This window comes from Schistocerca serialis, chromosome 1, assembly GCF_023864345.2.
Source record: "Schistocerca serialis cubense isolate TAMUIC-IGC-003099 chromosome 1, iqSchSeri2.2, whole genome shotgun sequence".
Taxonomy (NCBI): Eukaryota; Metazoa; Arthropoda; class Insecta; order Orthoptera; family Acrididae; genus Schistocerca; species Schistocerca serialis.
The window spans coordinates 1,094,081,891-1,094,105,515 of NC_064638.1; the positions used below are offsets into that span (position 1 = coordinate 1,094,081,891).

General features: G+C 40.7%; 2 protein-coding genes across 2 annotated transcripts in view; one reads left to right on the forward strand and one right to left on the reverse strand.

The window, feature by feature from the left end:
• Positions 1-4,056, forward strand: part of LOC126455618 (DC-STAMP domain-containing protein 2) — a 315,015-nt gene extending 310,959 nt beyond the window's left edge. Inside the window, exon 15 of the mRNA XM_050091384.1 lies at positions 3,919-4,056. Coding sequence (XP_049947341.1) covers positions 3,919-4,056 — 138 coding nt within the window. The remainder of the gene's footprint in view (positions 1-3,918) is intronic.
• LOC126416164 (uncharacterized) overlaps positions 1-23,204 on the reverse strand; it is a 63,292-nt gene extending 40,088 nt beyond the window's left edge. Inside the window, exons 1-3 of the mRNA XM_050083733.1 lie at positions 22,970-23,204; positions 17,584-17,639; positions 8,950-9,215 (exon numbers count right to left, since the gene is read on the reverse strand). Of these exons, the coding sequence (XP_049939690.1) occupies positions 9,026-9,215; positions 17,584-17,639; positions 22,970-23,128 (405 nt within the window). The 5' untranslated portion in view covers positions 23,129-23,204 and the 3' untranslated portion in view covers positions 8,950-9,025. The remainder of the gene's footprint in view (positions 1-8,949; positions 9,216-17,583; positions 17,640-22,969) is intronic.
• Positions 23,205-23,625: the final 421 nt, after the last annotated feature.

Consider the following 23,625-nt stretch of genomic DNA (forward strand, 5'->3'; position numbering starts at 1 on the left):
GTCAATCATCCAGACTGTTGCCCCTGCAACTACTGAGAAGGCTGCTGCCCCTCTTCAGGAACCACATGTTTGTCTGGCCTCTCAACAGATACCCCTCCGTTGTGGTTGCACCTACGGTACGGCCATCTGTATCGCTGAGGCATGCAAGCCTCCCCACCAATGGCAAGGTCCATGGTTCATGGGAGCAGAAAAATATGTTAATGTTCAAAAATATTATATACTTATGCAATGCTGTATTACAAATGTCTCTTAAATAATAATTTCTTCATTAGCAAGCTAATATTCTGGGTTCAGCAACAATTAATCACCCACTAAACTGGATATTTCGGTGGTGGTAATGCGGTTACATCAGGCACATATATAATAAATTTTTAGCAGTATTTATTTATTTCATACTGAAGCAAATTACAACATGGACAGAGGTAATCTGAAATATGTATTCAATCCAATGTTCTGCTTTGCACATTATACAACCTTTTTGCCATCATCATACATCTTCTTCAGAACTGACTACACCATTAAATCCTTCAAAGCCACCAACAACTTGATCATCTCCTAGAAGAGCCCGATAAAAGTGCTTGACATTACTGGGTATCAAGTGCAACACTGATTTTGTATCTTCAGGTTTAGGTCTAGATATGGCATTTCCTCGTGGCCACAGTGGATCAGTGAGTCCGTAAAAGTTAGGTCTTCTCCACTGTTTCTTCTGTAGGACCACAGTGACATAGGCACCATTATTATGGTCTTCCTTTATCAGCATCATCATATTTGTGGCCAATTAATTTTGTTTCTTGTGGTGTCAACCTTACGGTTCACAATGCAGTTATACATTTTAGAAATTCCAACAGAGTCTCTGGTCTCCATTAAAGTTACAACAAGTTCTTTTCATAGAAGCTCTCATAACATTTAGATAGTCATTTGGTAGGTACATGGGTTGCTGAATTTTCAAAGCTCATTCAACGTCACTGGGATTGGCATCATTTGGCAGAAATGTGTATTCAGGAGTCGGGGACCTTGGAGAAACTGAAGTAAGAGATAGATGATTTTCCACAATAGCCTTCAAGATCAAGGTTATTTTGCAATATACTTCTTGAGATACAAACCTGGTTGCTGGACACCTCACCTCAACAAAGCAAAACCTTTTTCCAGTTGCACCAGAATGAACTAGACCATTATACACTCACAATATTCTTTTACAGAATGCAGTGTTATTTGGGATTCTCGGCAACAGCTACATACTTAATGAGTATTTAGACCCATGCAGCACTTCTTGATGTCCCACACCTGTGTAACTTAGTGGTGTCATTATTGACAGGGTTATATTTTATAATGTTTTACTCTCTTTTCATCAGGAGTCCATTATGATGATATTTATTTATTTATTTATTTATTTATTTTTTTTTTTACAATTAATTCATGATCACTCTTCAGCTGACAGTGTCAGGATTTACAAAAACTGCATTGATTTTCAAAATCAACACAATTACAGGGTACAGTCACTTTAATGCGGCCACCTGTCAACAGCCTGAATAACCACCTTTTGCAGCACAGATATGTAGGAAGAGAGTCAGTAAGGTTCTGGAAGGTACTGACAGATGTGGAGCCATGCCAACTACAGTGCCATAGCCAGCTGCGCTAAGTTTCTTGTTTGAGTATCCTCGGTATGAAGAGCCCAACTGAGGTGGTCCCACAGATTCCCAGTTAGGTTTAAATCCATAGCATTTGGTGGCCAAGGCGTATGGTAAACTCACCTTAGTGCTCTTGGAACTATGCATGTACACTGCATGCTGTGTGACACATTGCATGTCCTGCTTGTAGAAGCTGATATGCCATAGAAAAATTAACTGAATGAAGTGGTGGACATGGTCTCCAAGAATAGATGCATACTTGTGTTGTCCATAATGCCTTCCAGAATGACAAGATCACAAGCAAATGCCACAAAAACATGCCCACATCATAACACTCCTGCCTTCAGCCTGGACCCTTCCAATCATTGTTGCAAGGCCATACACCAGTGGCCATCTGTCTAACGGAGCATAAAACTTGATTCATCTGAAAAGGCCACCTGTCAGCACTCAGTGTGGTATTAGCATTCAAATTCCAGCATTTGTCACCGATGAACAGCAGACAGCATGGATGCATGGACCAGGTGCCTGCTGCAGAGGCCCATCTGCAGTAATGTTCGCTGATTGCTTGTTGAGAAGACACTGCTGGTAGCCCTTGGTTCATCTGGGTGGTCAGCTGCTCAACAGTTGCAGATCTGTTTGCCCATACACATTTCCAGGGCCATCATTCACTCCTGTCACCTATGGCCTGGGCTGCACCACTGTTGCCTTGGCACTGGTTTTTGGGGGGGGGGGGGGGCACCATTTTGCCATGCACAGTATATTTTAACCATGGTGGCACATTAACAGATAGTAAACTTTCAGAAATGCTTCCACCCTTGGCCTGAAAGCCAATGATTATTCCCTTGTGCATGCCAGATAAATCATTCTGTTTCTGCATTAAAAGATGATGACTGCACTGTTTTCCATGTCCCCCTGACATGCATTTATATACCCTCCACAGCTAGCACTGCCACTTGCTGTGTGTGAGTGATTATTGCGCACTGACATGGAACACAGGCAGTGGTGACACTAAAGTGACTGGAGCATGTAAAACAAATCACATCACTGCACAGTGAAACAAAATGCACAGGCTCAAAATCAGTCAATAAAAAAACAAAATTCACAGGCAAAAATACAGTGTACCTTCTAATGCAAAGAAATATGCTTTCATGATGAAACAGCTTACATGTTCCAAAGGACTCTTACAATCAATCATAATGTTTTGGGACCAACAAATAAATTAACAGAAGTTAATGATGCATAAAACGAAGGCCAAAATAGAATAAATGAATTACAAATAATCATATTTTTCTTTGTGTAAATACACATTACACTAGCATTTCTATAACCAGAAAAATAAACTAAAACAAAAGAAACAGCAAACACTCAAACATATATTTATACAAAAATATAGAGGGATTCACAGAATTGGGCTGCAAGTTCTTACAAAAATAATGGTACATGCTACTATACATAAGTTGCAAGAACCTGAAAATACCCATAGTATGGTATTCCGACACTAAATATTTCCAAGAGTGTCGGGCTACCTACAATGATGCACTGTTAAACTTTCATTACATGATCTTTCCAGTTCATGTACCTGCCAACATTCACTCCTAAGAGTTTTTTTCTACTATCTTTAAACTTGGAAGTAACTTTTAATTTCATCAGCTTCTTCATGCCTTTTGCAATATGAAAATAATACTGTGATATAAGCTGTTGGTTAGGGAGGGGCAGTACAGGCCAAAACAGATGACTGAGAAAGAAAGGAAAGTTAAAGGACCCATTCTGGCTATACCAGAAAGTAATACTGGGAAATCAAGGAAAATACAAACCCAGATAGATGGCTGGGGATTTAAACTCCTCACAAACATGACACTGTGCCACCCTGTCCATCAATGATTGCAGCACACATTGCCCAATCATGTTAAACTGATCTTCAAGAGAGAGTCAAGTTATCATAGATACTAACAGAAGCTGGTGTCCAAACAAATTTCTAACTTCACCTGAAAGTTGTAAAACAGCCATGTTACAAAATGGGTATGAACATTTGGATCTTAGTTTGTTCTGCATAAGTAAAGAAAATTTATCCACAGTTAGCATTGATCCTTTTATACTGTTGATCAAAGCATAATAAAAGAAACATGCTAATTAAGATGTGTCTTATTTATTTATGAAACACCTTTTATTGACCAAAACAGGTCGACTATCAAGGTATACATGCAGTTATAGAAACAAATGCATGAACTTTTTTACTTTTAGTTTAAGAGGAAAATTATAATGCATGTTAAGATACATTTTCTCATTCCAGGAATCAGATGCAGACAAGAGGAAACATAAAGAGCAAATTTCGAGGCATGTTACTGGTGTAAGCATCCCTCAAAGAAGGAAAGTAAGATTTGCAGAAGAAGAAATGCCACTTCTTAGTTCTCATGAAACAAATGAATAGATGACTGGAGGTGGTGGGACTAAGAAAGGATCTTCTGTATGATTATAAAAGTTACTTTCTCATCTCATTTATTAATTCAATTAAAGTCAGTGATGAGAATATTGTTTAATTTGTTTGTTGTGTAATTTACTAATCCAGGGTTGGTCAAATACCATACACTGTGCAAAAGCACAGAAGTGTGGCACAGGTGTGCATATCAGCCAGCAGGCAAAGTGGAACAGTGACATCTGTTACTAGATGTGTATACCAAATAAGCAGTGACTGCTTCCTTGTTTGTGCAGTGCCAGGAGGACCGAAGCACATCCAGTCTTGCTTTCCTCTGGCAACTGTAGTGTCACAGGAGACGTACTGAGAAATGGTAAGTACTGCAAACAAGCAGAGAATGGGAGAGCTGTGTTCTCAATTACTTAAACACAACTGGGAACTTCAATCCTTCCTTAAAACAGTAGGTAAAAACCCACAGTGTTAGTTGTGCCACAGAATAATAGGCCAGTGCAGGTTCACAACTGAAAGACACTACAACTCATTTCAAAGACACTACAATTCATTTCATAAGGACAAGTATAATATACTGAAGAGAGAAGAACGGCAATCCAAATTAAGTGTGCTTGAGAATATGGATGAGGCATTTCATCACGATTTTAATGTAAGTCATAATAATTTATACCTTTTGAACTTTTCATTTCTTGTGTTACATTTGTTTCTATTTTACTGTATAACATACAGTTTCCACTTTTCCATAATGACAATCACAGTATATCTGTACTGCGAGCAAGTTTCAAAATTGCATTAAGAATAGCAACATACAGAAACAATTTCCTGAAGGGGAGTTTGTAAAAGACTGTCTCATTAATGCTGTAGAACTTTTGTGTTCCTTTAACATTAGCAGATTTCAAGAAAGCAGCCTTTCCAAACAAACAGTGACCCGGCATGTAAGTGTTATGGTCGGCAATGTTCATAGGCCGTAAATAAATAAGGCTAAGGACTTTGTTGCTTTCTCTGTTGTGTTGGATGAAGCAATAGATCTTACAGGTACAGGTCAAACAGTGATATACATAAGAGGTGTCAATAGCACTCAGAATGTAACAGAGGATGTTTTGGACATAGTTCCTTTGAAAGAAATAATGACGGGTGTAGATTTACTCGAAGCTGTTGAGCAAGTGATTGATGGTTTTGGTATAGAATGGAATCAGTTAACATCAGTGACCACTGATAGAGCACCGGCAATCTACATCTACATTTATACTTCGCAAGCCACCCAACGGTGTGTGTCGGAGGGCACTTTACGTGCCACTGTCATTACCTCCCTTTTCTGTTCCAGTCGCGTATGGTTCACGGGAAGAACGACTGTCTGAAAGCCTCTGTGCATGCTCGAATCTCTCTAATTTTACATTCGTGATCTCCTCGGGAGGTATAAGTAGGGGGAAGCAATATATTCGATACCTCATCCAGAAACGCACCCTCTCAAAACCTGGCGAGCAAGCTACACCACGATGCAGAGCACCTCTCTTGCAGAGTCTGCCACTTGAGTTTGCTAAACATCTCCATAATGCTATCACAGTTACCAAATAACCCTGTGACGAAATGTGCCGCTCTTCTTTGGATCTTCTCTATCTCCTCCGTCAACCCAACCTGACCTGCAATGAGAGAGGACTCATAGCACTGATGTGCAAAAAGCTAGGATGCACAGAAGACACATCATATGCAGTTCACTACATTCTATACTGAGAGACGCTTTTAGAAAACCACAAACATTAGAAAACATCATGAAAATTGTTGTGCATCGTGTAAACTATCTGAAGACACTTGGGCTTACACATCAGCAGTTTCAGCAGTTCTTGGAGTAGTTGGGAGACAAGTATCGCAACATACTTTACACATTGAAGTATGCTGGCTCACCAAAGATAAAATGCTGAAAAGATTTCTTTGATTTAATTTTGACTGTAGTACATTTCTTACATGAGAAGGGAAAGAGTGAACTGAAAGTAGAATACCCTTGGTGGATATCAGACCTTGCTGGTAAGGTATGGGTTTGTAAGCAGGGCACATGGGCTGGTGGAGTGGAACACTGACCCCATTTGAGGATACAAAAATTTGTTTTCACCATGTTAATTAAAACAGAGCACTGGTGACAACACAACAATTAATTAGCATTTGCAAGTTGTGGTGATCCACACCGATTATTCAACTGTATAAAAGCAATTAGACTAATTCCAAAAATTTAAAAGAAAAACAACCTTATGCCCCCAACTTTAAATTAATAAAAAATTACTTTACACAAATATAACTTTAACATAACTACAGATCTGAGCTCTCTAGTTGTGAAATTAAGTCAATTATCAAACCTTATGAATATGAAAAATAACAATTTGTAAAAGCTGTTAGGTTTTAAAAATACTCAGATAGCAAGATCTCATAAATAACTAAACAAATATGTACAATTTAGGCCAGTTATCTCTATGCACCTGATAACACAAGAAGTCTTTGTGCAAAGAATGTCCAGGCACCTGTTCACCAGCCTCTAATTTGACCCAAACAGATTCTAAGTCAGGATCCAGCCATTTTTCTGCCTTGAGATTAGTAAATAATGAAGGAATTTCAGTTAAGACCCCCATGGTAAGACCCACTTCCACCTGGCGCTCCACGCTGCGTTCCTCCTCAGACTCCCAGAACATCCAACTCAAAGCATCGGCAGTTTGATTCTGTCCTGTTCTTGTATGACAAACATCAAATTGAATGGCTGATATTCTAATCGCCCATTGGGCTATCCACCCAGTTTTGCAGGGTAGAGCCAAAACCAATCTTAGTGCTTGGTTGTTGGTTTCAAGGCTGAATTTTTGATGCTCAAGACAAAATTTGAATCTTTATAAGACAAACAAGAAGGCTAATGCCTCTAGCTCATATACTGAATACTTAGCTTCAGTCGCTGACAATGCACGAGACGCATAGACTAGCAGGAATCTCTCCCTGTTCTGTTCTTGCAACAGAACCATCCCCACCCCACATTGGACGTGTCCGTTTGTACTACAAAGGGCAAATTGAAGTCAGGTATACCTTACACTGGGGCCATGCTTAATACCTATGTCAACCCTTCAAGCGATTCTCCCTGGATAAATTTTTCGCCCTTCCTACATAATTGATTAAAGGTTGCCACCAACCAAGTGAAATTGGGAACAAATTTACAAAAAAAATTTATCGCCGCACCAATAGCCAACCCAAAAGGCACTCTATTGAGTTCGAATAAGTTGTAATCAGTATAAAATGTGGTAATACGTTTAGACTCCTCAGCCAGGGGTATCTGATAATACGCTTGGTTCAAGTCAAGGATAGTGAAAACCTTAGCACCAGCAAACCAAGTAAGTAATTATGAAGATCTAGAAGTGGAACAGATTCCAAAACACTCTTCTTATTTAAGGCCCACTAGTCAACCATCGGCTGAAAACCTTCACCATGAGGCTTGGAAACCAGGAAAATTGGGACTGCATATGGCGAAATGGAAGGCCTAATTACACCATCTGCTAATAGCTAATCTACTATTTCATTTTAGGAGGAGACAATCGGTATGGTGTCTGGCGTATGGGGTTCTGATCCGAGTTGAATATTATACTCAATTTTAATAGTCATGCCTAACCGATCAGTGAATACTTCAGGAAATTCGCCCAACAACTTAATGATCACAGCTGCTTGAGTTTCCGGCAGATGGCTCACATGTGCCCTGTTCACATGAACGCTCACCTTGCAAGCCTTCACTCCACCCTTATGAGGACATAAATTAAAATTTTCACTTTACCTAAACTTAAAAGAAGCACTACCACTCATATAATCCACTATACATTGTGTTAAGCGCAAAAAATTGCATCCCAATAGGACTTTGACTGCCAGCCCTTTCAGAACAAGGAATTCCAAATGCTATGTAAGGTCTTGAATGCTCAATTTAAAATCGGCCTGACCTACTACTTCAAGAAGCCGGCCATCCACAGAACAACAAGAATGATTAACTTGACCCAACACTGGTAATCTAGCTGTACATCGGTATCTCCAATACCCATCATAATGAATGCGAGAAACACTACTGCCTGAATCAACTAAAGCACAAACAAGTTCAGTACCAATCACCGCACATACGTAAGGGAGGCAGTCACCATCTACAGTGCACATTTTACGACCGCCTGCCAGCAGTTTTCTGTGGAAAGATGATGGAATCTTTTTCTTCTGGCATCAGCTATTTATTCCCCTACTCTTTCGGCTCAGGCTATCTCTAACAAAATGACCTGTTTCTCCACAATGGTAGCACACTCCTTTAGCTGACAAACCCTGCTGATAATGCTAAATGTCAATACTATTTACTCTATCCCCACTACACCCCGCTTCTAATTCTCCACATCTGCCATCACCATAATGAACATTTTCAAATTTAGTCAACAGTTCATCCAATTCGGCAAAGGAGGATGGTTTCTCACAAAAGAGAATTCTACTCCTATCAGTGGACCGCATACCTTCCAAAATATTTGTGACCACTTCAGCCTCTGAGATTTCAACACACAAGGCTAATAAGATAGCAAGAAAGACCTGGTTAACATATTGGGATAGTGTTTCATTCTTTCTTTGTACTCGATAAACATATTTATCAATAATGTTTTCCAGAAAACCTCCTGGTTCTCTAAGGCCTCAGCAATAATCCTGGCTAAACGTCCATGGCTAAAGGATGAATAAGTTGCAATGCTTCACTATGATTGACACCCAACACATTGGCCTGCTCATGTGCAACCTAGCTACCAACCACAGAAGTTCTCATAACTCGGTAGTACTTTCCACTGACAACTTTGGTACTCCATTAAGAATTGCCATTATTGGGTTAAGTAATCATGCGAACACAGTATGACTGACACTGACCTTTCATGACTAACATTAATCTCAATATGTTGTTCATCCTCACGCCAATAGAAGCACATCATCATCTTGCAACCTTTTAAGCTCCAACAACAAACACAGGAGGATCATTACTAACACCACGCAGGGAGGCAAGGCAGCCCGTCCACTGAGCAAGTTCCACCATGCTACATTCCTCACTTTGCTTCCAAATTCTTAATTCATATTGCAGACAAGGTTTTCCAAGACTGGCCATACCGGTGACCTTCCTTGCTCTTGTGGAATTCATACTGTAACATAATAAACAGCACAACAGCCACAATACAAAGAACAAGTGATACATTTCAATGAATAAAAGTATTACACCAGTTACTATGCTGACACCAGTGAACTTTACTTATTATCCTCCTCCTCCTCCTCCCCCCACCCCCCCCCCCCCAGCCCACCACCATGAAAATCACAAACATGCTCTGCTAATATTGGTAAGGTATAGGACTGGCAAGCAGGGCACATGGGCTGCTGGCAAGGAATGACGACCCCATTCGAGGGCACAAAAATTTATTTTCACCATGTTAATTAAAACAGAGCACTGGTAACAACACAATGATTAATTAGCATTAGCAAATTGTGGGAATCTACACCGACTATTAAATTGTATAAAAGTAACGAGAATAATTTAAAAAATTTTAAAAGAAAAACAACCTTATGGCCCCAACTTTAAATTAATAAAAAACTACTTTACACAAATATACCTTTAACATAACTGCAGATCTGACCTCACTAGTTGTCAAATTAAGTCAGTAATTTCCAAGAATGATTGCCTATCGAAGTCGCTGGGTCCAAACGATACATATCGAATGTGCGTTCGGAAATCGATCATGCGACTCCAGTGGCGGGCATTGTGATCAATTATTTGTGATCGTCATTTTTATCTGTTTTCCATCATGCCTTTACTTGCTTTAAATTCCATAACTCCATAAAGGCTCCTTTGAAAAAAAATATTTTTTTTTACTACTACTGCTAGGCTAATTACTGTTTAGCTCTACAGGACCTTTATACTGAAATGTTTCCACCACCTTGTATCGTCTTTCTATGTGTGTGAGTAACTGTATGTTCACTGTTGTTATACATACAACAAACACAGGGCGATGTGTGAAACTGATGGCGATTACACGCTTCCGCTGTTGTAAAAATCTGCTCCAGCTGTTGCAGATACCGTGTTGAGCTGAAAGTGGTAACCAAAGTACAGAGAAATATTCTTCAGGGCTCTGTTGCATAGCAATAAGATTGCTTTCAGTTCTGAGAAATGTCCAGGTACAACCGTGGATTTGAATGATCCATGAAGTGACTTCTTTTCCGAAGAAAGCATCGAACTATGTCACTAGAACTGAATGCTCTGTCAGAACTATTCTCAAGCTGGTATTTATTATTAAATCACAATATAAGTATATACTGGTTGTAGAATAACACGTACCTTCTTGAAATGATCAGTATTTTACTGTTCTGTCATTTATCCACTGCGCCAAAAACAGCGGGTGAAAGCTGCAGCTGATAGATATTTATCTTTGCCGTAGTCGGCTTGGTTACGAGTTATCTATTCTTGTTAGTTTTTGATCTGTGCTTGGAAAATAAAATGTTTTCTCATCTCATGAAAAAGCTGTTACTTCATAAAATATAAAGGCTCCCGTAGTGGTGACCCCGAAAAATCGTAGCAGAAACATAAAGAAAATATATATACCGACGAGAATAATGAATTCAGAGACAAAAGCATGGGGCAGTGGAATCAAGATTGAAGGCTACAGTCTGTTCGACCAAGGATCGCGGTCCACGCCCTTTGATTCGCCACAAAACGGAACGACAGATGTTAACGCAAAAGATGGGAGTACCTACGCGCGACACGGAAATGCTAAGCTTTCCGCGTTCTGGCCGATGCGCCCCCAGCTTTGGTTTACACAGGCTGAATGCATATTTCGGCAGCGTGGGGTGTCTAACAACATTGACAAATTTAATATAGTGGTTTCACATCTAAATTTAGAAGTGATAGAGCAAGTAGAAGAAACTTGTCGCAACAAAATTACTTTGTGCTAAAGGAAGCTCTCATATAGCATTATACGTTGTCACCAGATTTGTGACTACAAAAAATTTTTGCATACGAAGATTTGAGCGACAAGACTCCGTCACAAGTACTCAAAGCCTTACGTACATTAGCCGGCCCGGAACTCCTACCTGAAGAGTCTTTACGTCTAATAAGGCTTCGTAAACTTCCTGCCAACATCCGTGCCGTCATTGCAGCAGAAACAGACTTACCATTGCAAGTCTTATCAAAAAAGGCAGACACCATCGCAAACACCTTAACCGAAGTTTCTGCGTGTTCCGATTCAAAATGGTTCAAATGGCTCTGAGCACTATGGGACTTAACATCTATGGTCATCAGTCCCCTAGAACTCAGAACTACTTAAACCTAATTAACCTAAGGACAGCACACAACACCCAGTCATCACGAGGCAGAGAAAATCCCTGACCCCGCCGGGAATCGAACCTGGGAACCCGGGCGTGGGAAGCGAGAACGCTACCGCACGACCACGAGCTGCGGACTCCGAATTCAACTACAGCCAGGATAGAGACCCAAGAACGTGTAGTGTGATGGAATCTGACGTCAGTGAGCCAGGAACATGCAATAATACTTCCCAACAGCATTGCTCATCGACAGAACCCACCATACAGCAACTGGCAGCACAAGTGGCAAAACTCAACGTGCACGTAACTTCACACCACCAGCAGCTACGAAGTCACAGTTGGAAAAGACGAAGAAATGCTATCCAACAGGATTTGAAAGATCAATGGTGCTGGTACCACAGACGCTTCGGTAACACTGCCCGTCAATGTATTCAACCCTGCAGCTACCCAAACTTAAAAGGCGGGCGTTCAAGGGCGCTAACGTTCGTCAACAACAACATACGCGCCCGAGTCATAGCGTGATTCAAAGAGGTAAAAACGCCACGGTATCTGCAGTCAACCAATCACACCGATTGTTCGTGTTGGACCTCTCTTCAGGTGAGAAGTTTGTGATTGACACAGGTTCAGAAGTCAGTGTTTATCCAAGAAAGAGAGGTGATATACTCACGACAACAACGTAACATGTGCTGACTGTGGCAAACAATTCCAGAATATCTACCTACGGTGAGAAACAGTTGGCATTACATCTGAATTCCAACTTCCATCCAAAATGGACTTTTGTGGTTGCTGATGTGCCGAGTCCTATAATTGGAGCGGACTTTTTACGGAACTACCGACTTCTGCCCGACCTGGTTAACCGACGTTTGGTGACAGTTCCCACAGAAGGGATATTGCCTACTGCGTCTTCCGCGTCGGTTCAAGTGCAGTGCGATGTGCCCGTGTCTTTCCGCACAAAGATTTCCGGCTCCTCTACCGCATCATCCGTGTCGGGATATTGTGATACACGCAAGAAGACACCCGACAGTCGTAACGATTCGTATACTGCAGGCAATATCAGAGCACTGTCGGAGGAATCACTTTTTCGTAAACTGTTTCAAGACTTTCCAGCACTTACCGAACCCGTCAACGCAACCAGGAAATGCATACACAATACTCAACACCACATCAGCACGACACAAGGTCAACCCGTTGCCTTCCGCCCGCGGCGTCGCCTCCAGAGAAGCTGCTCGCGGCGCGAGCTGAGTTCGACAGACTTCTAAACACTGGTATTGTAAGTAGGTCTGATAGTTCATGGGCATCTCCAATTCACATGGTCTATAAAAAACACAATTCATGGAGAGTATGTGGAGACTACAGAGCGTTCAAGGCCCACACAATTCCCGACCGCTACCCAGTACCCAATGTGACTGATTTTAACAGTACGATTAGCAATGCCAAAATATTTAGTGTGATTGATTGCGCCAAAGCATTTTCCCAGATTCCCATGGCTCCATCTGACATTAAAAAAACAGCAGTTATCACACCATTCGGTTTGTTTGAGTACAATTTTATGCCATTTGGCCTCAGAAACGCTGCCCAAACATGGCAAAGGTTCATGCATGAGGTGCTTCGAGAATTACCATTCGTATTTTGTTATATGGACGACATTTTAGTATATCTGCGGCAGCTTTTCCGCCGTCTGACAGAGTATGGCATAATTATTAACGAAACAAAGTGCACGTTTGGAAAACGCGAGGTTAAGTTCCTGGGATATTTGGTTTCAGCAGCAGGCCTGTCACCTTTGCCTGAGCGGGTTGAAGCAGTACAACAGATGCCCCTTCCCACAACTTACAAAGGACTTCGTAGATTTTTAGGCATGCTCAACTATTACAGACGTCACTTACTTAAATTAGCTGCCGCTCAACAGCCACTCACAACGTTACTTGCAGGTAAAAATACAACAGGAAATCGTAAAATTCCATGGAGTCCAGATGCTGAAGCAGCTTTCCATGACTTAAAAAAATGTCTCTCGGGCAACACTACTGGGACATCCAAGACTGAGCGCTCCTTTAGCACTCATGGTTGATGCGAGCCAAACAGCAGTGGGTACAGCGCTACAGCAAGACGTTGATGGCAGATGGCAGCCGCTCGCATTTTTCTCTAAAAACCTGACTCGACAGCAGCAAAAATGGAGGGCTATTGACCGTGAGTTGCTTGCAATTTACTTAGCCGTAAAGCATTTTTGCACGTCTGTCGAAGGAGGCACTTTGCAATTTTTACCGATCACAAGCCGTTAGTAGCTATATTTCAACGAGACACAGAGCTCAATTCACCACGTCAGTGCAGGCAAGTCGAGAACATTGCACAGTTCACAACTGACGTGCGTCACATTTCAGGAAAAGACAACCTGGTCGCAGATTGCCTGTCTAGGAATTGTGCCAGTTTAAATTCAATTGGCTGGACCGAGTTAGCGTCTAAACAACGACAAGATCCTTTCTTGCACCGTCTAATAGAGGAACAGAGAACTGCGCTGCAGCTCAGACGAGTGTCTGTCCCAAATGTTCCAGATGGAATTTGGTGTAATGTAGCAAAAGGAAAGGAGCGACCTTAGATACCAGAACAATACCGTCGCGAGATTTATAGTGCACTACATAACCTATCACATCCAGGAGTACGAGCTACAGCCAAGTTAGTTTCCTCCAAAGTAGTGTGGCCTGGAATACAAAAAGATTGTCGTGCATGGGCGCGTGCATGTCTAACATGCCAGCGTAATAAAATCAGCAGACATGTCTTTGCACCTATTGCTGACTTCCCGACGCCATCTGCAAGATTTTTATTTATACATGTGGACATTGTGGGCCCGCTATCATGCTCTTCAGAACAACGCTATTTGCTCACAATCATTGATCGTTTTACCAGGTGGTCAGAAGTAGTTGTAATACAAGACATTTCTGCGGAATCGGTTGCAAAAGCACTGTTGCATTCATGGTTCTCCAGGTTTGGCGTTCCGCAAAACATAACAACAGATCGCGGAAGGCAGTTTGAAAGGCAACTTTTCAATGAACTTTTACTACTGTGCGGGTGCAACCACCCACGCACCACAAGCTATCATCCATCTAGTAATGGAATGGTGGAACGATTACACCGCACGCTCAAAGCTGCATTAATGTATAGTTCCACTACATGGCCTGAAACACTACCGCTGGTCCTACTCGTATTGAGAACGGCCGTGAAGGAGGACTTACAATGCTCTTCCGCAGAATTGGTTTATGGCAAGCAATTGAGGGTTCCTGGAGAATTTATCGTTCCAACATCTACACAGCCGTTCGCCCCTGAGCTATGCACGCAATTCGCGAGACAACTCAGCGTTAGAATGAGAAACATCAAACCCACTAACCCTGTCAGACATGGAGACCGGAGAGTTTTTGTACATAACGACCTGCAAGCAACGTCCCACGTGTGGCTTAGGGATGATACGGTGCGCCCACCGCTTGTTTCGCCTTACTCTGGACCATACAGGGTAATCACAAGAGGAAGCCACAGCTTCAAAATCGATAAGGATGGTAAAGAAGAGACAGTCTCAATTGAGCGGCTTAAACCTGCTTACACCGAAGAGGGGACACTCCTTCCTCGGTCTGCAAAATCACCCTCAAACGTGGAGGCCAAAGAAACAGCAGAGAGTCTCGCTGAGCCCTCAGTTTCAGAAGAGGACAACGAAGCAGCAAGTGCAGAACAGGAGCAGCCATTGCCTGCACCAGATGTTTTCACGAGAGCTGGTAGAAAAATCAAGTGTAAGTTTCCCCACATACCTGGTGCACCCAGTTTCAAAAGGAGGGGGGCTGATGTGGCGACGTCATTTATTCACTGCGCCAAAAACAGCGGGTGAAAGCTGGGGACTAGTGCAGCAGGGGATACAACCCGTCGGCTTTGAACAATGACGTCACAAGTCGCCAGAGAGCATGTATTACAGAGATGAAAGAGCTGAGGAGAATGTTGAGAAACAAAGGAATGCGAGAGAGATAAACATTGATCTTGTCAAAAGCATAAGTGTTTTTTGACTTTAAAAAAAAAAAATCTCACGAGATAGAATAAACTGATCCTACTTTATTAAGCAATATCTTGTCAAAAGCCGAGAAGCGATTGTTCTTAATGTTCTAGCTCCCTTCAGTACGTAATAAGTGTTTTTTGACTTTAAAAAAAAAAATCTCACGAGATAGAATAAACTGATCCTACTTTATTAAGCAGCTCCCTTCAGTACCTAATAAGTGTTTTTTGGCTTTTTAAAAAAAAAATCTCACGAGATAGAATAAACTGATCCTACTTTATTAAGCAATAGTGTTTTTTTGGCTTTTTAAAAAAAAATCTCACGAGATAGAATAAACTGATCCTACTTTATTAAGCAATATCTTGTCAAAAGCCGAGAAGCGATTCTTCTAGTGTTGTAGCTGCCTTCAGTAGCTGATAAGTGTTTTTTGGCTTTTTTTAAAAAAAAATCTCACGAGATAGAATAATCTGATCCTACTTTATTAAGCAATCAGTAAAAGAACGAAACTGAAACATAACAGCAAAAGCTTATTAGAACACAGAACTGCTTTATTATCTATGCCTCAAAGTGAAGACATTAAGATCTATGACTAAGGAATGACGTCATTGTTCAAAGCCGATGGGTTGTATCCCCTGCTGCACTAGACCCGAAAGCTGCAGCTGATAGATATTTATCTTTCCCGTAGTCGGCTTGGTTACGAGTTGTTTATTCTTGTTAGTTTTTGATCTGTGCTTGGAAAATAAAATGTTTTCTCATCTCATGAAAAAGCTGTTACTTCATAAAATATAAAGGCTCCCATAGTTCTATTAACTGATTTTCTTCCATATACACATATATTTTACAATGTGAATCAAAATCTCGCAATGGCGTCGATTTTTACATCACAAGAATGGCTCTCTTCTAGTAAAATTACTGTTAACAAGAACAAAAGCTCTATATCCTAAGAATAATTACGTGAGCGCTGACCGCCACAGAGTAATAAACAACATCTTTGCCTATCTCTCTCACAGGCGTCTAAAGCTAGCGAAATGAGGGATGCTCAACTACCGGACCTACCGATAGATGGCTCTAGCGCTTGCCGCCAAGAGATTATATCATTGAGTGTCCGCCATATCTGAATTTGGCAAAAAAACGAAGTGTCAAAACACGGATGAAAATGTTTTTCGTTCTGCGCCCTCATAAGTATTTTATATTGGATGTTCTAGATATGTACACATCAACATAATGAAGTGTTTCTAATCTAGCGAGAAAAAACAGTGACAATTCTGCTATGAAATTCCTAAATTCTAGTGTGTTTTGAAAGTTTGACAAGCTGATCTATAAATTGTTTACTATTTTATGAGTGCTTTACTTATTTGCCCGTTTTAAAACACTATTTAAGATTCAATGGAGGTCAACAAATTACTTTACTTGCCGAAGCTTTTAACTACTGGTATAATTCGGAAAATCAAGTGTGGACAACAGTGAAGACGTCTCTTGAAAAAAAGTTGACATTGTGTACTTAGGGGTATCTTTACTGACAACAGAAATTACAACTGAACTATTAAAGTATTACTTACGTATAAACAGAAAAAAATCGTTATTTTTTCTTTATCTGAAGTGATGCATTACCGATCTGCATATATGCTGACACTGTAATTGCAACATGCACTTACGAATTTGGCGCTCTCTTTGATCAGTAATTTAAATGCCATGATTTTATTAACGCCTGTACATGACACGGTGTATTTAAACTGAGTGATATGGTAGAAGCACCAGTTTTTAACAGTGCTACAGTCTTTGATATGAGACAAGAAATACATTTAAATGAGATAAACACAAAGCCCAACGTTAAGGCTCCTCTCAAATGCTTGACTTGTATCATTTGGAAGTTAAGTCTAGTAATAATATTATATTGGACTGATCCATGATGATGTAGGAAGTGAATGAACTTGTTGAAAATAACCTCGATCACAGCTGTTAATTTTAAGGTTGGGGTGTCTTAAAACTGTAATTTTTCAGTCTGACACCCAAACAATTTTACAATTGAATTCAAAACATGTCAGTGAGCAAAATTAATTACACTTTGAATTACAACCATAGAATTCTATTTCTGTGAATCTTGGCTCCAGTCTTTGACATGGTGTCAATCACTGGAATGACTGGTTGTCAGTATATGGCCCAAGCAAAAAACAAACCTGAAAGTGAAAGCTGCAGAAGCTGGCCAGACAGGCACCCCAATGGCTGCTACAATCTGTGTGAGACAAGGATGACATTATATTGCAAATTTAGTGTAAGAAGTTCCATATTGTCTGAATTTGTCATATACTGACAGGACAATCTAGTCCAGTCGATTTTCTTATCTGCAAAAGTACACTAGCCAATACCAGTGGCACAAAGGTAGTGCCACATTACAAACTATCTGGTAATAACAGAAGTATTGGTGGACAATGTACAGTAAATAACATGTAATAACCTGAGAAATTCAAAATTGGTTTGAAGAAATAGGGCAGTATTTGGAAAGAGAGTAACATTTTGAAAATAACAAATGACGCAAGTAGAGTTTTCAGTTATGAAGGCTCGCTTAAATTTTTTTTTCCCCCCTCTCTCTTTTCAATTATCAAGGGAAAAAATGTGATAACATAAAAGTGCAAGAAAGTTGTGTACAATGTTGGAAATGATGAAAAAGAAAATTTCACTATGCTTCCTCCTCCATGTGAAGAGTATTCCTGTAATAATAGCTAATAGCATACCAAGAACATAAGGGTGTCACAGTGGAGATTTGTTTTCTGGTACAGACATCTGATACAACTATTCCACAACAAAACGTACTTTCAATAGGTGTGGTACCAGTGCACTCCCATGGGATAACAGAATATTATGTCCTCCAGGAATCACATTGGGTACACCACATACAGCATAAACTGTACAGCAACTACAGTGCTTTGTGAGCAAGTAATAACAGTCAGTATCTTTAATTTTAACATAACTCTTGACTCCCATAATTATCTGCTTATACGTGTGCTTGTACTACAGGTTATTGGTAAAGCAAATACTAATTGAATACGTCTTCACACTTTTAATACTTAGCAGAAATTCTGAAAAAAGTAAATTGTTTTACTACTGTATCACCTCTATGGCGAATTAAGAGGTACTGACTGGTTTCTTTGAACATTTAATAGAAGCCTTCTTTTTTACCTGCTACTGATAAAGAGCCATTCCAAGTTCTGTACAGAACAATCTCTCGCATTTTTCATGAGGTTTGTTATTCTGTACACTAATATTTCTTCTTCTAAATGGTAAATAATGCATTCAGGCAGTGCTGGTATTAAAGGTAATTCATGAAATAAATTATATTTAAACCAGAAAATTAAAGGTTCCACATGGCACATGAAAAGTACCTTGCTACACGCATGTATGTACAGATTCCAGAATGTCTGTGAATTTGAGTTACAAACTTTTTTAAATAGAAATATGAAGATCACAATACTTTGGGTCTGCAATAACTCAAACGTAAAATACTTTAGTTTCCTATGGGAAACTTTGTGCTTTACGTGACTTGTGCAACTGCTTTCACTCTTAATGGAAAACTAAATGGTTTATGTTAAAGTTAACTAGCAAAAAGTGTAACCATTGTTACATAATTTCTGTGAAGTAAGATTCCTTAATGTTATTTCCTTCCTTTGTCATCATAACTCGATAATTTCAGTTCCGTATGGGACATATGAACTAACAAAATGAAATGCTTTTATTACTATGACCAAACAAAATCTTTTTAACATGTAGTACACAGTTCAAATCAGCAAAAAGTGTAACCGTATAATTAAGGTAAATGTTGATGAAAATTAGGCATGTAACATTACTGAAATTTCCTAGATTTCCACGTGTACCTGTAATCACTGTATTCTGCACTTTGTAGTGCTAGAAAGATAATTCTATATGATTATTTGCATTCTCTTCTCCCCCCTCAACACAGGAAAATATAATAGAAAGACATCCTAGCAAAATAAAGACAAAATTCAGAAAATTAGGTTTTGCCTGACTCAGGTCCCCTTATTCTAGAATGGTTATAAAGTAATAAGAATGCTTATGATCAACTGGAACATTGTGTTCATTATAGGAAGTATTAAAACAACTGTTTTCTTAAAGTGAAACATTCAAGTTAACATAGTTATTGAGGGACATATTTTCTCACACTGAAAGCCATCTGTCAAATAAGTCTCAGAACATTTTTTTTTTTCATTAATTTTACACAAATCACCCGTTTTTAATGCAAGTGCATATTTTGTAACACCAAACATCTTAAAATAAGCTTATATAATAAACAATTATAATTTTGTTACGATATCTACACAGGATGTAAAGACTTAATTTTACTTCAATGTGATTCATCTTTTGAAGTTCATCATCACACAACAACAAATCTATGGACAAAATACACTCCTGGAAATTGAAATAAGAACACCGTGAATTCATTGTCCCAGGAAGGGGAAACTTTATTGACACATTCCTGGGGTCAGATACATCACATGATCACACTGACAGAACCACAGGCACATAGACACAGGCAACAGAGCATGCACAATGTCGGCACTAGTGCAGTGTATATCCACCTTTCGCAGCAATGCAGGCTGCTACTCTCCCATGGAGACAATCGTAGAGATGCTGGATGTAGTCCTGTGGAACGGCTTGCCATGCCATTTCCACCTGGCGCCTCAGTTGGACCAGCGTTCGTGCTGGACGTGCAGACCGCGTGAGACGACGCTTCATCCAGTCCCAAACATGCTCAATGGGGGACAGATCCGGAGATCTTGCTGGCCAGGGTAGTTGACTTACACCTTCTAGAGCACATTGGGTGGCACGGGATACATGCGGACGTGCATTGTCCTGTTGGAACAGCAAGTTCCCTTTCCGGTCTAGAAATGGTAGAACGATGGGTTTGATGACGGTTTGGATGTACCGTGCACTATTCAGTGTCCCCTCGACGATCACCAGTGGCGTACGGCCAGTGTAGGAGATCGCTCCCCACACCATGATGCCGGGTGTTGGCCCTGTGTGCCTCGGTCATATGCAGTCCTGATTGTGGCGCTCACCTGCACGGCGCCAAACATGCATACGACCATCATTGGCACCAAGGCAGAAGCGACTCTCATCGCTGAAGACGACACGTCTCCATTCGTCCCTCCATTCACGCCTGTCGCGACACCACTGGAGGCGGGCTGCACGATGTTGGGGCGTGAGCGGAAGACGGCCTAACGGTGTGCGGGACCATAGCCCAGCTTCATGGAGACGGTTGCGAATGGTCCTCGCCGATACCCCAGGAGCAACAGTGTCCCTGATTTGCTGGGAAGTGGCGGTGCGGTCCCCTACGGCACTGCGTAGGATCCTATGGTCTTGGCGTGCATCCGTGCGTTGCTGCGGTCCGGTCCCAGGTCGACGGGCACGTGCACCTTCCGCCGACCACTGGCGACAACATCGATGTACTGTGGAGACCTCACGCCCCACGTGTTGAGCAATTCGGCGGTACGTCCACCCGGCCTCCCGCATGCCCACTATACGCCCTCGCTCAAAGTCCGTCAACTGCACATACGGTTCACGTCCACGCTGTCGCGGCATGCTACCAGTGTTAAAGACTGCGATGGAGCTCCGTATGCCACGGCAAACTGGCTGACACTGACGGCGGCGGTGCACAAATGCTGCACAGCTAGCGCCATTCGACGGCCAACACCGCAGTTCCTGGTGTGTCTGCTGTGCCGTGCATGTGATCATTGCTTGTACAGCCCTCTCGCAGTGTCCGGAGCAAGTATGGTGGGTCTGACACTCCGGTGTCAATGTGTTCTTTTTTCCATTTCCAGGAGTGTAGTTTTAAAAAATCTGTCAAAATGTCACACCCATCTGCATGGAATGTCCCATTACATAATTTTTCCAATTTGAGCACTATACATGATTAAACAATATGAGTTTATTTAACTTCTGCCTTATACTTGATTTGTTGTTTAAAATTTTCCCAGCAGGCTTTTTTTCCACATGTTTTTAAGCGTATGCAGGAGTATAGGGATGCAATCTTACAAGCAAGCTGAGTCTGATGTAAGTCCTCAATCCTAATTTCATAACGGTAATCATGACCAAGAGCAGGAAATGGGTAATCTACAAATTTCTTTTTAACACAATGCAAAATCTTGGCCTGTATATATTTCTGTCACATATCCCCAGCAGTCACAAACATCTAAAACAGTTTCTGAGTATTCTACAACAGAGTACACGCAGTCACTTGTTTTAACCAGTTTTCCCCAGTTAACAAAATTTACAAATGCATTTTTATTGGCCATATTGGGAAAAGCATAGAGAGAATCACATTCTAATGCAGATTTAACTACTGGTGGCTTCAGTATGTGAAGACAGTCTTTGCATGTGATCTGCCTTGAAAGCGCAATGACACACACCCTGCAATATAATAGAGTATGTTTTACTTGTGAAATGAGAACTTAATCTTATCGTCAAGAAGTGCACACCACTCCTCTACTTCATTTTCTGCAGCACTTTCATCACTTTCTACTACATGCTTTCTTGCATGAAAATCATAAACAGGTGGCAAACAACACACATTAAAATTTGAGCAATTCCCATTCATTGCAGTGACACTGTTACCCAAGAGCAACTTTCTCATGGCACATTTGAACTGGTATGCATTTGGATTGTTGTTCCAACCACATCTGGACCGAATGCAGGGGAAAAAAAGCTCTATGTGGTCTTGTGACAGTTTATATGATAGCAAATGCTTCAAAGGAGATTCAACACGAAGCCTACTTGTCAGAGCTATGTGCCTTACTGATTGCATATTGAAAATTATCCCAAAAGCAAAAGTATTTCTTGCATGGAGCAGCAATGGAACACCAATGATTTTTAAGCTTTTGAAATAATTTTCAGTGTGTCTGAAAATCCTAACGTGTTGAATGGGTGTTGTGTGATGTCCTTAGGTTAGTTAGGTTTAAGTAGTTCTAAGTTCTAGGGGACTGATGATCATAGATGCTAAGTTCCATAGTGCTCAGAGCCATTTGAACCATTTTTTTCTTTAATTTAATTTTTTTTTTTTTTTAAATACCAAGCCAATAAGATTCGTTGTCAAGTCTCAGGGGGCTCTTATACCCTTTACCTAATGGATTTCTGGAGTTCAGAATATCAAAAATCCTATCAATATTATACAAAAATTCTACTGTTGCTTCACTTCCTTTAATATTTGGATCAACAACCCTCCTCAAAAACTCTATACTATCTGCCACACTAGAACTCAAAGTCTGTGGAGCTAATGAAACATTCATTTTTCTATTTACATAACTTATATGTTGTCCTGATAGTTTGTTGGCAAATGTCATACCTTCTTCTTGTTGTACCTTGTTCAATTGCTCAATGAAATGCCATCTAATAATGCCAGTTGGAGACTCAATAGCAGATACTTCTGCTAGAGCATTTCTGGCAAACTTCATCATATGACATGTCCAACATACAATAAACATTGTAGCTCTTAAAATCACCCTTGGAAAAATTTAAAGTACAGCCAAGTGTACATAAAGTGCTTATATTTACCTTCCAGCCATCACATGTAACACACCAAACCCTAATGTCAGAACTATGCAGCCTCTCTAAAGCAGATTTCATCAGTGTGGCCTGATTATTTGCCTGTACACCGTTGATAAAGAAATATGCAATCGGGCATATAAATTTGCCTTTAATAGAGACAAGCATGAAAACCAGAGCCTCAGATGCCTCTATTACTTCTTTTGACTGAGGCACTTCCCCACCAAACTCTAAAAAACCTGTGTATCTCTCTCTCTCTCGCACTGCCACAGCAACTTACGCTGCATGATACATCATACTATCGACGTCGCTGGGTCCAAACGATACATATCGAATGTGCGTTCGGAAATCGATCATGCGACTCCAGTGGCGGGCGTTGTGATCTATTATTTGTGATCGTTATTTTTATCTGTTTTGCATCGTGCCCTTACTTGCTCTAAATTACATACCTCCGCGAATTATTTGTGAGTTTCTAGGGTAACCCAGACGATTTACGTCGTTAGTGAGTGGAGTATCTGGTGTTCTTGGTGTTTCTTCAGCGGATTCTCTCACATGGGAGACTAATTCCATGTTTATCCAGTGTAGAAAATTGTTCCACTTTTTGTCACAAATATGGAATACTACTAGACGAGGAAAGAAGGGACTGTGTAGAATGTGGTGGTGCG